This window comes from Zeugodacus cucurbitae, chromosome 5 (assembly GCF_028554725.1).
Source record: "Zeugodacus cucurbitae isolate PBARC_wt_2022May chromosome 5, idZeuCucr1.2, whole genome shotgun sequence".
NCBI lineage: Eukaryota > Metazoa > Arthropoda > Insecta > Diptera > Tephritidae > Zeugodacus > Zeugodacus cucurbitae.
Window position 1 is genome coordinate 1655853 of NC_071670.1, and position 16750 is coordinate 1672602.

Genomic DNA, 16750 nt, shown 5'->3' on the forward strand with positions numbered 1-16750 from the left:
TAAGTAAAATCCACACCTCCGAGGTTATTTAATATAGAAAGTCAAATCCAACTTAAAGGGTTTTGACCATCTGGCCAACATATAGCTCTTGAAGTTTATACAACACCAAGCATAGACCGTTTATGGGTTCTTCAATTCGCCCAAAGTAGTTTATTTTCAGATAAGATGGCACAAAAACTATAAAAGACATCAGCAGATTTTCACAAGTTTCTCAAAAGAGATAATCGGATACAAAGACGGCCCGTGAAACTATAAAACAGTCAAGTTAGATAAAAATAAGACTCCACTTCAATTAACTCTGCAGATATATCAAAAAGACTTTAATATCCTTGTAGCCGGGCAATTCAGTTGAAGGAATGAAAAGCGTTCGGTTGAAGATCAAATCAATCAAAGTTCCCAGAACAAAATCTTGCAAGTGAAACTCCGAAAGCATCTTGGAACTACTTTTAGAAAAACGTTTACTATTTTAACTGAAATCAATGGAGAAAGCAAAAGCAATATTAGTTATCCTGGTTTTGTCGAGACCAACTCGATGCGATTGAAGAAGCTTCAAAGCTCTCTTTTGATGCACTTACTTTAAAGCTTTTCTGCCGATTGCAACACTGTAAGAAGCTTTCTCTTGGCTTCAACATCGCTTTATTTTTGAAATCGGCTACTCATCTAGAGACTATCAGAGACAAATATCCATTTAGTTGTTTGTCGGCGGTTAATTTTTTAACATTTTTTGGATAGATTTGTAGAAGGCAAGTATGAACCACAAAAGCAAGTAAACCTCCTTAGGAAGTACATATGTATATCATCTATCTAAGTGGATGTACTCAGATTTTTAGCTTTATTGAATCGCTAAGGTATCTTTATGCCGCTTTTAGACTGTTTCAGACGGTTTTGAACAATTTGAAGCTCGGGGAGCTTTCAAGCTTGCGCCAATGAGCTTACAAAGCGTTAACAATATACAAAATGCGAAGTTTTACAAAGAAAACTGACACAAAGTGCAATAAACCCCAAAGCAAATAAGTTTCCAAAACTTCTCACGAATTTCCCAAACTTTAGCGGCACAAACTTTCTTGAAATTCTAGTATTTTTGGAAGTATATAGAAAACTACTAGCATTTCCCGGTAACTTTAGACGGCAATCACCTTTAAAAAGTTTTCATATATGCTACTACTTCTTCTTCTTGTATTTTAATACTCATATGAATACAAAGACTAATGAAAGTGTCTACATGACTTGGCGAAATAGTACATAATAAACCCGTAGATAGTACTAATGACTTTGATAAATGGCCGCCAGGCATGCATACACTCAACACATGAGTGACGGCACTCTAAGCGCCGCCAAGAAGCAGCAAGGACATGTATAAACCTAGCATATATATAAACTGAGTAGGAGTTAAAGTAAGTACGAAAGTGTGTGAGTAAATATAGAGTATATGTATGCTAAGTGCTACTCGGCATATCAATTTAAGTGAGTACGAGTATATACTTTGCCATGAGCCGTGCGCTAAGTGGAGCATGCCACACCTATGTCCTGTCGAGTGTCGAGGTTGGAGTTAAACTTATGGAGAGTGGAGGAACTGGGGCGATGTCAGCGCGCACCCATTCATATATATAATGTTTGAGTGAGCTCGAGGGTGTCGTAGACCTCAAAAATCTAACTTTTTTAAAACCGTTAGGTTGTAATAAAGCTGATATGCCTGTGCTTCGAACAATATTTACCTAGCACTGGAAATATACACTTGTTAACGGCGTTGCGTCAAAAAAAAAGACGAATATTGAAGTAAGCTCGTCGAAAAAAGTGTCTGCTGTGCACTCTTCGCAGCAACATTAACGCTAACGAGCGCTTCAAAATAAAAGAGAAACTACTATTATATTAAATGTCCAAGTCTGTGCAGCGGAACGAGTGGAAACCTCCGGAAAGTAGGCGTGCACAATTATTTAACAAGCGCATATTTCTTCAAAAGGACATCTGGCACATGCTCGCATTATCAAATCTACTCATCTCGCTCTTTTGCACACACTCGTGGACGCCATTGACAGCGCGCGAGTCCTTGTGGCACTTCAAAGCCTCAACGAGCACCCAGCTCTCCGGAATTTCCCGCATAGCGCAGGAGAAGCGCGAGAAAATTTCCCAAAATCCCTTTAAAACAGTGCGCAAGTGCTGCCGTAAAGGCACAAAAGCAAAAGCAACGCGGAGTTAAGAGTTACACGGAACGATGGTGTTGCCTATTCACTTGCTCTCACACGTTATCAGGCTTGCACTGTGGCGTGCGTGTCATGCGGGTAAAACCCACACGCTGCTAGAAAGCAACAAAACAGCCAGTGGCGCATTTTGATTGGCCATTTGAGCTGAGCGCTTACCTAGAATGCTTTCTAAGCAGAGAGATATGCGCACAACAACACTGAATCGAGTCTTTTTATGAATGTAGTAGCATAGTGCTGGTTAGGAGGCGTTAGCGTTTGAATTTGATTTTTTTGTTAGTGTTGTTGTTATTAGTAGAACACATTTATTATCAAAGTTGTTGCACTGATTTTGTAATTTTTTGTTCACACACTCCAGCAAGTACTAAGCACATTTCATTATAATTATTGCTGTTGTTGTTATTGCGACTGTTAGCCATCTTTGTTGAAAAATAATATTTTCAGCTTTACTCGCGTGCTCACATGCATGCATACATATGCAAATCGACAGTGTTGTTATGTGTGGCATGCTTTTAGGGGCTGTCTGCCGTAATGTAATCCTTGTTGAATGTTTAGTGTCCGTCATTTGAGGACTTTATTAGATTTTGGTTTTTTGATTTCTCATACTGCTTACTACCCATATGAGTATGTGCCTTGGAGTGGCCTCTTAAATCGCAAGGAGTGTGGGTCGCTTACATAAATATGTTTCAATAAATTTGCGTTCGTTATGAGCTTGCTAAAGACTCCGCCGAAGGACGCTTGTAAGTAATTTAGTTACTTTTAAAGGAGACACAGAATGTTTCAAGATTTAAATTTTATGAAAATTTTGTGTAAAGAATGCTTTAACTGAAGGAAGTTGACCAACTCTATGAATAATATTTTTAATACAGTATATCTCTCCGCTATTCAGTATATCAGCCCCACTTTAACTCTCCCAAAAAAGCAAAATCTGATATCAGTGCATCCCGAGAACGCTTCGGAACGTGTGTTCCCACAACAGTCTGGCTCACAAGATCGTACTGTCTACAATTTCGTCTTCCTATATGTCTACGTCTCGTCGGGAGCATTTAAAAAGAAATATATCTTGGGGAATGATATCCATAAAAATTACTAACCAATAGATCTGAGGATAATATTGAAACGAAGTAGAAAAGAAATTAGGATTAGGTAAATAAAGAGAGTAAGACAGAGTTCTTATGATAACAGGCCCAATCCAGCTCTTTGCAATATCAAAAATTAATGTCGCCCTGTTATTTTACATCCACCAACCGGATCACGTTGACACCCAAAGAGATTTTCTGCGATTTTTTCTTTGCCTGGCGTAGCTTAGTACTCCCCTCATTACCAAACTCAAAGGAATAGGAATCTCCAACAAACCTCTAACACATACCACAGACCGGAATATCATCTGGTATAAACTAAAATCGATAGATTTCAATTTAAGAAGTAAAATTAACTCACAAGTCTAGAAATAGAAAGCCTTTCACATAACTCGAAACTGAGGAACACAAATCTAGTAATCATTTTGCATTACCGCGTTGTTCCATTAAATGAAACAGAGTTGAGATTTTACAAAGAGAAATCCGATTGTGTTTTCACGCTCCGAAAGATAAAAATTCATTGCAACCTAGTCATAAGGGTCGAGTGATAAATGGAGATCGACTATTAACGGTTTATCCTCGGACAGCTTTTCAGGAATTAGTAACTCACGAACTCTAAAACACTCTGTTGAGCCTATAGTCAGTAGGATTAACCACACCTAACTTATAACAAGCTGTTAACAAAAGTGTTCCATCGATGATGAGAATACGTCAACCGATTTGGAAAATGAACGGCAAAGGACCCAATAATGCAATCACGCAAGTTCTAAGAACCCGAAAACGGCAAATAGGAACATTTTCGAAAAGGATTGGCCAACCGATTTATATCCGACGAGTAATACTAAGAAAGCTTAAAATTTGTCAAATTCAGTTTTTATATAATTTAAAATGGATAGTATGGAACTCAATTTGTTCTGGTCTGACGGCGTCGCATGGAAGGCATGATAGGGGACTAGACTTTGCACCCGATATATCTTATGATCTCAACATATGAATAACAAGGAATTAAAAATCTCCAAAATAGACAGTTAACACAGCACAGTTAACAAAACAAATGGAGCTGACTTACGTCGCAACGCGTGCCTAAAAAGTGAAAGAAAGTACAAAAGTCAAAGCAGAGTAAGCTAACTAAGCCTAAAAAGAAGGAAGTAATATCTTCATTGAGCTTAAAACATAGCTAGGCACACTTCCCAAAAGCTTGGACTAAAAGAGAAATAAGCAATAAGAACAGATGTAATAAGATTAGTTACAACTAGTGTTGTTGTTGTTGTAGTGACAGCTAATAGAGTAGTATTACGTAAAAACTGATGACAATGCGGCTATTGGCTTTTACAAAAACCCAAACCCATAACACACTCCGAGACAGATGAGAATGATGATGAAAATGGAAATGTTGACGATGCAATAACAGAGCGGAAGTAAGAGCACATAAGCCTGGAAAGGCAAAGAATAACCTTATGATATGAAAAAGATTACAAAAATACCAACAAAAAAGCGCTCAGCACTGAACCAAGTACATTACGTAAAGCTTGAAACCCATCGTCTCGCTGCTAGACGCTTAAGTTCGACAGAGAATGAGCCAGAATTTATGGCACCATGCCAATATGGCCGCTGCATGTGGATCTCCAGCAGCAGCACATCATTGAAATCACGCTCACAAAAACTCACACCAGTATCCGGAACGAAGAGTCTTCTCCTACTTTGCGCCACCAAGCACACCCGCTAATCCCCATTCAATGCATGTGATGCAAAGCAGAGAGCTCCCCAAACCCCGCGCTCCAGTCCTACAATTTCTTCTGGCCGCTTGATTGGCTGGCCGTTTCTACAGCAGTCTGCCTGCCCTACCGCTCAATCCCGTTGGAAGCTGCGTTTCTAAGGCGCAACAACAACAACAAAAGTCGTAAGTAGCACACAGTAGTGCCCTACTTAGCACCACAGACAATGGCGGAACTCGAAATTCGAACTCAACACTCAAGTACCCTCTCGGCTATCTAAGCCGGTTCGTACGAAACTCACGACGGCTTCGTGGTCACGAAGGCAACGACACTATATAAGCCATTGCAGTCGCACGCACGCATGGAGACTCTCGAGCATAAGGATAATTCACTCATCACGGCCGGCACACAAACACACAAGTCTAGCAAAAAGCAGACAACGAGTTGACTGGGCTGAGCCTGCGAGGAGCGCTGCTTCGGTGGTGGTTGCTGGTTGCTTTTCCACTCTACTCCACTGCACTCCATTCCACTCGACTCGATAACCGCTCTGCAACGCTCTCAACTGAAGTATGCGTGCTTGTGTTGTAGTGTTTGTTGTTTTTGTACGCGCAGGACATGAGAAGCCACTTAGTAAAATCGATCGCAAAAAAGGAAACAATTCAGTTGAATGACTGTTGTTGTTGTAGCGCAGCCCGAGTGTATGAAGTTGCACACAAAGGCTTGCCTGTCGGCCTGTCTGTCCGCATACCTATTTACTGCTCGATGGCTGACGTTCTTCAGCAGACTCTCCACACGGGTTCGTGTGTGTGTAATGGTGGTTGTTGATGACTTTTGTTTGTTTGTTTGTTCGTGTGTACAATGCATTGACTGCATTGCCGTTGGTTGGCCTGGCTGCCGGGCCTAGCTGCCTGAGCTGGGCTGATGCGTTGGTTGGTCGACAGGCTGACTGGTTGTGGCTTCTTGGCGTACACGGCTACTCGTTAGTTGTTGATGACACTTCAGTTTGAAAAGTATACGCGGTCTCAATTCGAGCAGCCAAATTCGAATAGTACTCGAACTGAAGAGCTCAAACTATTATCAGTTAGTACGCCCACTAAAAGCACGGCGTTTGAAAGCGTGAAGGAAATCAAATTTCGAAAGTTACTAAACATTGATTTTGTAGAAAGCCTAAATGAAGTTGTTAAAAGTTATGTCGAATATACATCAAAAGTGCGAATTTTGTGAGTGAAATCCGGTCGTTGGACCATATTTACCTAAAGTGCTCATTAAAACAGTGATCAGCCAAACAAAGAAAAGTTAATTACACGCGAACCACCAGACGTCCTTGACTAATTAAGCGGAATAATACGCGAAAGTCTACCTGTAGTCTGGCAGACCCCAACAAGTTATAAACTATTGACACAAAGATTACTTTACTGTCGCAGCCGCGTACCGCCAACATCGTCAAAGTGGCTGAGAAACGCAAACGCACGCCGTCGCCGGGACGGCCACCGCGATCACCGCTGCACCGACGGAAATCGCTGGAATCGCTCTCCTCCAGCGCCGCCACGCCACCACCCTCACCCTCCAAACCGCGCAGCGCTTTGCCCATAGCGCGACGCAGCTCACGGACACCCACACCGCCCACACTACCGCCACCGCCACGCACCTCCACACCGACACGCGCCACATCGCCCACAGCATCAGCGACCCCAACAAAGGAGCGGCATCATTCGCCTATCGGTGCCGTGCCCATGTATAGTTCAGCGACAGTTACGCCCACCTCGATCGCGGATCATTTACGTCTGCCCACAAACGCAGCAGCGGCGGCTGCATTCAGTTCCTTTCCTTCGTTGCACAGCATGAGCAGTTTGATGGTACCGTCCGCGGCTGCTGCGGCCGCGGCGGCGGCTCCTTTCCTGCCTTGGTCACCGATACTACTGCCACCGTGGGGACATCCGCTCTTACCCGCGTTCTATCCGGCGGCTTTGCGTAGCGCGTTACCGGGGTAAGCATATAAAAAGTGAAATTTTTTAAGTGGGCGGGATCATGCAATACAAAACTCGAAGAAATCTCAAGTTCTAACAAAATAGTTCTTGTGACGGCTCCAAGAAATTTCACATGTTGCTGACGAAGTATTTATTTATGCGAGACTTCCTGTGACGGACTTTGGTATACAAATTTCTTAAATTATATGGTTAAAGTTGAATTCAGTATGTCTCCCAAGTTTGCGGCCGAATTTCGTGGGAACATATCTGCAAAACAGGTTCTTTTCCAACAGAAAATATTCAAAGGACTTTACAATATAAATCTCAACAGTATAAATGACATCCCTTCAAAGTGCAAAAACAATATCATGAATTAGAGTGGCCAAATTTGTCTTAAACAATGGCACAAGTATAAATTTATGTTGGTTTCCCTTTGCCAACACATCCGCTTGTTAAAGAATCAAATATTTTTTCTTTCAAAGTCAATGACTTTCAATTATCCCAACACACTTGTCCAGACATCCACACACACTCCCTTTCTATAGACGGGCCTTTCAAAGTGTTATCAATGAGAGAAGTCAATAAAAAGACGGAAATCAGCACAATGGTACTCGAAAACACGTGATTCTCTTAATTTGACACAAGTGTGTTGAGATCGGCTACCTGTGCGAAGGTGCAGATAAAGTCGGGTTTTTTAGACAATGAGTATTCTTCAGGAACATTAAGCCAATTTGAGTAAAAAAAAAATGTATTTTTCTAAACTCAAAAGAACATTTCCGGTTTGATTATGCTTAGTTGAAAAAATATATTTCGACACCCTCAAATTGCACCACGGAAAGTTATCAAAGGGACGTAAGGATGTTGTTTCAAGTAGAACCAACCAAAAAAGTAACCATCTAACCGAAGAAATAAAGCTCTGATTTTAATAAAAGTCATCGTAAGAACTTCAAGAGATCCAGAGAATTATAACTTGAATAGGGATCCTTCCAAACAAAAAAATTGCTGAGTATTATCGATATTTTTTTATATGGGCAAAATGAGACTTTGGGGAGCTTTACTTAACTGCTGTTTTGACTAAAAAATATTTAACTGAAGTGGGTGAATTTGCCTGACAAACGAGGAACTCACCCCCAAAAAGTCGTGGGCAGAATGAACCACTGATAAAGTCATTCATCCGGACCTATGACGAAGCTCTCATTAATCGGCTTCCCAGACGTAATAATACGCCATTCATGTGGCAGAAGCACATTCAAAAGGTGTGAAGATTTAGGATTTAAGACTGTATTTCTTTTGACACCCGCTTTCCTTCCTTTCCTTCAGACGCAAACCATTTTTTGGACTTCTTTCAGTTTAGTTACCGCAAGCGATCTTTCGTCATGCAAATCCCTGCCTTTGATAAATTAACTTTGATTTAAACTAGCAAATCGTCGGATTATTCGCACCTTAGACAGTGCACATATGTTTGAGCTCAGCCGGACTTACTGTGCAGGCTTGCGTCGACTAACTAATCAGTCGGACTACCTCGCTTAAGTCAGCTTACATTTAGCAAACAAATTTAAATAAATTTGATTTAAATTTTGCCTAATACCCACAACAATTAACAAACAAATCTGATTAGTAGGGAAACTCGTTTGGTGCATAGCTACTGCACGAGCTCACGAGTTTACCTGTCTTTCCGTCTTTTCTAATGTTACCTCGGACATTCCGCTTCCGCATTGTGTCGGTCGCAATAGGCGTTGCAAATGCGAAACATATGTTACTTCCTGCACTTGCCACCAACAAACACTCAAACAATAGTGGCAATAAACATATTGCGTTGCAATTTATGGTTTTCCCAAATTGGAGTTTCCCAAGCCAGCAGTGCAGACGGCACAGGTTACGAGTACTGAGTTCGTGCAAAGTGTGACGTATGTGACGTTGAAACTGCACTGATTCACTAAGTCCGACTGTCCGACTGTCTGTTGGTCTTCCTGTTCCTTTCTTCTTCTCGTTCCTTCGGCTCGCAAGTATTGCTGCTGTAGAATTTCCCACGTCGTTACAAGTTCGCCGCACCAACACTTGCTTGCTGTATTGATTCAAAGGTCATCTTGTTAGTGCGCCAATATGTCTGGGGAATCCCTCACTGCCAGACAGTATGTCGTCAGCCGAGTTGCCCAATTGCCTACCTGTACGGCTGGCATGCGGCGGCGGTCGGATCGTTCCGCAGTAGCACAGACGGCTTGGGCTGGTGCGTTGTCCACTTGCCTTATCGCTACAGAGTTCCTAGAGCTCGTATCATTCACACATACAGATCGTCCGTGTGTGTTGCATGTTCGTACATTTCTCGCCTTCTTTGTTTGTTTGTTTGTATTTTGATTTCGTACGCTCACGCGCCCGTTTACTACTCAACTTTTGGTCACACATATGTTTCACATTTCATCAGGAATTCCCCGATGTCATCTAAGCACCAAGTCTCGATATGTGGAAATTCCATCCATACCACATCGTACCGGCGGCAATCAACCTTCACACCGAAACCTGTGCTGAAAATGCCGTGTTGAAAATGCCGTTGCGGCTCGTAGATCCTTTCGTGCGCATTCCGCTGAAGTAGCCGGACACTTGAGTGTTTTCGCTCGATGGGAGTGACTGCTGACGGATTTCGTTTGTTTTTATTGTACGTTTTACTGTTATAAACTATTTATATATTCGTCGTCTATATATAACAACACTCGCCGCCTTGCTGGGTAAATACGTGCAATTCGCGACTGCGCGTCCGTATTTTCCCGCATTCGCGCGCGAAAGTGCCATCTTTGGGGAATTACGTGATTGGGATATTCCTGCGAGATTTTAAATAGAAACAAGGATACCTTTAAAGTGTCGCTAAAGTAAAAAGTAGGCGTAATTTGAACACGGAATTCCCAACGATTATTTCGAATACAAACTTGTTGAGAAAGGTCAATTGTGCGGTCAGCATAATCAGCTCACACAATGCAGGTCATTGAAGACACTTTATAGCGCTGGAGTGTCTAGAAACCAAATCCGCGTTTCGCTCAATCTTATACAAGTGGTTACTTTGAAACTAGACCGTAAGTGATATGACTTTTTAGTCAAGTCACGACTTGACCTGAACTCGGACTCCATTTCTTCATTTCATACATTCATTTCAACACAAATTTTAAAACACTTTTACTCATTAAACTAACCCTTTTTCCCCCTCTCTTCTACCCAACAGTCTCTTCGACACGAAGGTGCCGCCCTCGCAACGCTCCTCCGGCTTTCACATATCGGACATACTCAATTTGGATGGCAGCGAGCTGAAGAATGGCGTCGTACCCCCACATGCCACAGCCGGTGGGCCACACAGCCAAACGGATATTAGCCAACATGCGCAGCAGCAGCATCATGCCACCCACCTGACACATCATCATCCCCAGCATCTCAACAACAACAATAACACCAGCTTACACAACAACAACAATAGTAATAGCAATGGTGAGGCACATAGCGCACACTTAACACCGCCGGCATCAGTTTTAAGCGGCACCGGCGGTACGAGCAATACCTTAACGGTACCCACCGATGATCAGACGACACAACATTCCGCTGGTACCACACCAACCCCAGTAGCTGGTGGTGTCGTCAATGGCACTGATGCTAACGGCCAACCGGTCGCAGCACATCATCAAAGCTCCGCGGCTGTGGCGGCGAATGCGGCTTCAGCACAAGCCACCGCTCACCTGATAGCTAGTCATCACAACGCCGTGGCCGCGGCAGCAGCCGCCGCTGCTGGTCAATATTTGCCAAAGAACTTCACCAGTTTCAGTGATGAATTGTCGTCGTATCATCAAATGACGCACACAGTGTTGGCGCATCCGGCGCGTAGCGCGTGGATTAAGGAGAACGAGCTTTATGGTGAGTAGAAGCAGCCGCTTTATTACTACTATTTAGTTTTTGAGAGGAAGAGATTCTCCTCCGGATATGTTAGTGAAGATTCAAGCTCAAAATATATCTCAAAATTTCAAAGCAGCTAACGAGCTTTTACGATTAACGCACTTAAAGAATAGTATTAAATGATTTCCAAAGAGCTTTTATAGAGCTTTTTTGTCAAACCTCAAAATTTTGAGCTTTCTTGCGGCTAATATTTAAAAGGCTCCGAGAAGCTTTCACTGAGAGTTTAAAAAGCTTTTTGGTTAAAGCTCCAGGATCATAAGTGAATTCATATTTTCCGAAAACGCCTCCAACTTTTCGAATATCCTTGGCAACCTTACCCCTGCCGAATCATATTGAGAAACAACAAATTAAGCTTATTTAGCGCTAATAAATCCCTATTACCTAGGCAACATAACCACACTATTCTAATGACTTAATAACTACAAAACAGCGACCGACGGGGGGAAGGGGTAAAAATAATAAAAACATTACAAGACAGCTGCTAGAATTCTCAAAACACTCGCATCTAGGTGGTTAATACAAAGGTAGTGCGTGACAATTTAGCGAAAGTACAAATTAAAATGAGAGAGTTGAAGCCTCGAGTGTTGAGCGTTTAAACAAATATGCCTAATCCTGAAGTGTAAAAAAGCAACAACAAAAATACAACGATTGTGACAAACAAATGTGATTAGACAAATTTGAAATGTAATTTGGGAAAAAACGCTGATACTTAGCAAGCAGAAAAGCCAAAATAAAAACAACAACAACAAATGAAGGCAGATGCTAGCGTGGCAACAAGGATGAGGGTTCGAGGGTTCATTTGCTGCAATAATTCTGCGGCCAACGAGGTTGTGCCTATATGTATTCCACCGTAACGCGCGCTCGGGGGGTGTGTTAGTGTGCGGTGATGTTGAACATCTGCCTCTTGTCTTGTTAAGATTGCCATATATACTCGCATCGATCGATTGTGTTAAATGAAAATAACTTTTTAACTTACAATTAATGACAAGCACAAACCTACCTAACCTAACAAAACCAAAAACAACAGCAACAACAACAACAATGCTTAACCCATAAAATATTTGCAGAGGAGGAAGTAGAAACCCGGCAAGAGTCATAGACGCTAGCTAATGTGTCTAATTGTATTTGATGGCCGACTTGTTGTTGTTGTGGTGGGTTTGTATGACACTCACCGGTGGTACGCTGGCGATAGTGGTGGTGGTGGCTGTGCATTATGCGCTAAGCAAACACAAAGGTTAACATGGAAAATTTGTCGACAATTTTACGGCTCGGCATTGTTGTATTCATACCTTTTGGTGTTGCGGGTACAGCCCCCTTTCACACCCCAGAACAAAGGTGGTACATGCATTCGAATTGCCTTGTAAGTGAAATTAATGTGTGATTCCGATAGAAACAAATGTGAAATGAGGATACATATGTAGGCTACACACCCATTGAGGTTAGAGTGAGAGTGAGCTGGCATTTTAGTGGGCAAGATTCCTCGAAACACGAAAGATCGTAAGAGCTCACGATCGTAAGATCATAATGATAAAGTCAGAAGCTTTAGAAAAAAGTTTAGCGGTAATAGACTACTTGCGAAGAACTTCCGCCTGAGCTGAGTTAAGATAGTTGTCTAGTTCGCCACTTAATAGCCGGAAGTCAAAGCTTTTTTGGAGCTCTGCTCCATGAAGTCTATAATCTGATATTAGGCGTCCACTACGTTCTTCCAAGTACTAGAAGCCGAGCTCGTACAACAGTTAGTATAGCAAAATTTTAAATTAACGGTGAATGAAAGTATCAAAACCGATCTTCCCGAACTCAATTTGAAATCTATTAATATGCATTCTATCATTAGCATTTTCTCTCATTCGTCCTGCCTTTGTCTCGCTAGCGCTATTCATAAACTAATAGCATCAATTAAATACCCCAACCTCCTGTAGTTTTCACAATCCCATCAATCTTATTATGGCAATGAAATAAACACGGACTCACTTCGGAGTTCTACCTGAGCTCACGCATTCATTCATTCATAATTTTCCGCAACGTCACAAAGCGGCTACAACAAGAACTAGTAAAAGGCGTCAACTACAGCCTAAGCGAACTAACCACATACATAGTGTAGTCGATGGAAGCGCTCGCACTCGCTCACTCACATTCCACACGAATGCGCCTCCTTGTCACACCGCAGCCTACAGTTAGAGTGATTTCTTCAATGGTTGCTGTGATTTTACGTTCTTTTATTTGTTGTTTTCAATAACTCAGCGTGCGGCATCACAAATTCTCCTAAGCGGCGGACTCACAATGCATTGACTGAACTTCCTCTCGAGGCAAGCAGCTCGTTCATTCACTTCCTACTTCCAGTGCGCTTCCTCTATTTGTCAGTTATCTTTCCACTGACCTTCCTATTGCATTGCATTGTTGTTGCATTCCTCTTATGTCACCTTCGTCTGCCTTCGTACGCATATGAAATGGCCGACGGCTGCAGTGGCAGTGACTTTTTAAGGCGGCACCCCGCTGCCATTGATTAGCTGCTCCCGAGTTTCCCCCTAGAAACTGGCTTCTAATAGTTGAATTGCTGTATAAAAAGTAAATACTATTAAGCGTCGCTTGTCCGCCCATTGTGCGACTTCAATTGGGTTTTGTGCGTGAAAAGTGAAAACCTCAAATGAAGGTGTGATCTAATCCATGTGCCATCCTTCCGGTCTCTGCCGCTGTCCGCATTGTTATGTCATTGCGTCATTGTCTCGCAATTCGTCCGCGCAGGCTTTGTGAGCACTGGGGCATGGAGATCGGTGATTGTCAATATTTGTTGGACTGCAATTTATTTCCGCCCAAAATGACGATTTGCCCTCCCATTGTGCCTTGTTTAGAGGCTAATAAATTAAGGTATTTTGTAGTGTTGCCGCCCAGGATATGAGAGAGAGATGTGTCTTATGGGGAATAGGAGACTTGAATTGCAAGCGGAGCAAAGTGAAAACAATAACAAAAGGAAGTTTGCAATTGAACGGAAAGAAAGACAAATTGGCTTTTTAATAGTTGATGAGCATTAGAGACTCGCGGGAAACAAAAGATTTTAAGGACGCCTCGAAACAACCATATAACAGAAAACAATAGGAGACAATGAAGATAGGCCACTTTAGAAACAATTTTGAGTTGATAAAGGCTCATGCTACTGAATTGAAAAAGGTACTGCAGTCCCTTTGATCGTCACTAGCAACTCCGCTGCAAAGCTCTGAAATCTCCTCTTATTTATAACAAAACCTCCCTTTCTACATATATTTCGCAACAACTAATCATGAATTTTCCGCTTTTTTCTCTCTTTAGGCATGCAACAGCCCGCCAGTCCTGACAGCACCTCACCACACACCTCGGAAGTCTCCTACACCTACATTGGCTCAAATTGTCAGACCTCGCCTGCGCTCTCTGGCGATTACAAAACCTACAGTCGTTCCGCCGAAAGCGATGCGCTCTCCGTCGGCGATGCGAATTCGTTGCATATGCAAACACATCCTGGCTCCGCGGCGCACCAACAGCTCCACGCACATCATCAGCAGCTGAACAAAAGTATGCCGGGGAGTGGTGGAGGCGGTGGCGGCGCAGGCGCGGACAATACCAGCGCCGGTGGCTCTTCCTCCAACCCGCACGACGACAGCCTCATTGAGGACGGCATCGAAGAGGACATCATGGATGATGAGAATGACGACGAGAACGGCGGTAATGGCTCAGGCAACGGCGCCGACGGCATGCCGAATAAGAAACGCAAACGACGCGTGCTCTTCACCAAAGCACAAACCTATGAATTGGAACGACGTTTCCGGCAACAGCGTTACCTATCGGCGCCGGAGCGTGAGCACCTCGCCAGCTTGATACGTTTAACGCCAACGCAAGTAAAAATCTGGTTCCAAAATCATCGCTACAAGACGAAGCGCGCACAAAACGAGAAAGGCGTCTATGAGCATCATCCCGCCATGCATCCGCATCATGCAGCCGCGCTACCCTCACCACGACGCGTAGCCGTACCCGTTTTAGTGCGAAATGGCAAACCATGCTTGGCGGATGGCACCAAACTGCCGCAGGATTGTATGACGCAGCAAATGCAGAATGCCGCAGCAGCGCACAATTTGGTGTTACATGCGAATGGCGCTGCCGCGTATCAACATGCGGCCGCGGTAGCGGCAGCAGGTCTTCACGCAGCTCATGCGCACTCCCACCAGCGACCATGGTGGCCCTAATATTGTTGAGATCTAGTGGATCGGATGTGGCGACGTGGAACTGGTGGCGCTAGTGCAGTGTGAACTAAGACAACAGTACTTGTATGTAATAGCAGCAATAACAAAAGCGTTTTGGGTGATAATTTTGTGAAAGCTTCAGCGGATATAATATGAAAGCTTTATCGAGCTGGAATTTGTGAAAGGACAAACTTATAAAAACTTCAATTTGCGAGTGTTTCATTTTGTGAAAGCTTCATTTTGTGAAAGCTCAAATGTTATGAAAGCTCAAATCGGTGAAAGCTTCATGTTACGAAAGCTCAAATCGGCGAAAGCTTCATTTTGTGAAAGCTCAAATCGGTGAAAGCTGTCGCGTAAAGTAATATTGGCCGCAAACCATAAATTTTTGAGACAGCAGTTAATTTTTTAGCGGCGCTACTCGAATATTGGACAATAATTTGAAATGGCCAGAAACGTACACACAAAAATTACAGTGTCGTATCGGCAGTCTCTGTGGTGCAATAAAATTAATAGAAAACTTAAATTTCGTAAAAAGTGAAGAGACGCGCCATTTTGAAAAAATGTAAATAAATTTGACAAATTGTATATAACAATAAAAATGTTTTCCTGTTAAAAATTTATTGTAAATAACTGTATTGGAATAGTGTTATATTATAGCAAAAATTAAATAAACTTTTTATAGAAACCACAAAATTTCCGCATTTACGCGCTTCTAAAATTGTTTCACATTCAAATTCACACTTTTGAAGTAACTTTCTTCACTTCACACTTAGCAAAAACAACAAAGGCAAACTATAAACAAATATTTTAAGCCAAAAGTATACCTTAAACATAGTTTATAATAAAAAAATATATAAAATTAAGTTAAAACTCACACAAAAAAGACAAAAACAAAACTGAAAAACGATGAATTGAAAATTCCACATAAAAAATCACAAAAATTTGGAATAAATAGTTAATAAAATTCGATATTTTTGCTAATTCTTAAATTTCCGTACAAATCGTGTGTCTGATATAGTGAAAAAAGTAATGAAAAATTTTGAAAATTTTAAATTTTTGAAAATTATATTTCTTAAAAAAATAATTTTACCTACAATAGCATATTTAGTATGCTAGGAGTTACATAATGAAAAACAAAAACTGAAAAATAAATACTTATTATTATAGTAAATATATATATATAAAACTAGACTATGTTTGTGTAAAATTGTAAATTTTAATGTTAGCAAATTCAAAACAAAATAAAATTAAAAATTATAAAAATAAAAATATCAATATTGGTATAGAATATGAAATTATTGCGGTTTCTAAATAATAAGGGAGATTTAGGGTGATTTAAAGCCGCCCACCAGCAGCAAAACTGAACAACTCACCAGACAATTTTAATATTAATTTTAAATTTTTTTTTTAATTTTCTTTTTCACTCTCGCGCTCAATTTCACAATATTCCACAGTCTCTTCTAATCAACGGTTGTCCACAGCTTGCGTCACAACTTTTTTGTTTACCCCACAAATTACTTTTTCACACCCGTATCTTATCTCACGCAATCTTCTTCTAACTATTTTGACTTTCGAATTTCCTTCATTTTAGTACCTAATCTTAACATATATACTCCTACAAGCCCTAACGATCTAACGTTAACTATTTTGTTG

At 41.6% G+C, this 16750-nt stretch overlaps 1 protein-coding gene and 1 long non-coding RNA gene across 12 annotated transcripts in view; one reads left to right on the plus strand and one right to left on the minus strand.

Annotated features, from left to right (window-relative positions):
- The window catches only part of LOC105212647 (homeobox protein vnd), a 35646-nt gene extending 19823 nt beyond the window's left edge, over positions 1 to 15823 (plus strand). For 2 of the 3 annotated variants that reach the window (XM_029040544.2, XM_054232390.1), the window contains 2 exons: positions 10171 to 10850; positions 14193 to 15823. In XM_029040544.2, the coding sequence (XP_028896377.1) occupies positions 10171 to 10850; positions 14193 to 15100 (1588 nt within the window). In that variant the 3' untranslated portion in view covers positions 15101 to 15823. Of the gene's footprint in view, positions 1 to 5614; positions 6980 to 10170; positions 10851 to 14192 lie in introns of those variants that run through there. The other variant, XM_054232389.1, reaches the window with a different exon arrangement.
- Positions 1 to 16750, minus strand: part of LOC105212642 (uncharacterized) — a 98039-nt gene that overhangs the window by 57383 nt on the left and 23906 nt on the right. The window lies entirely within an intron of this gene.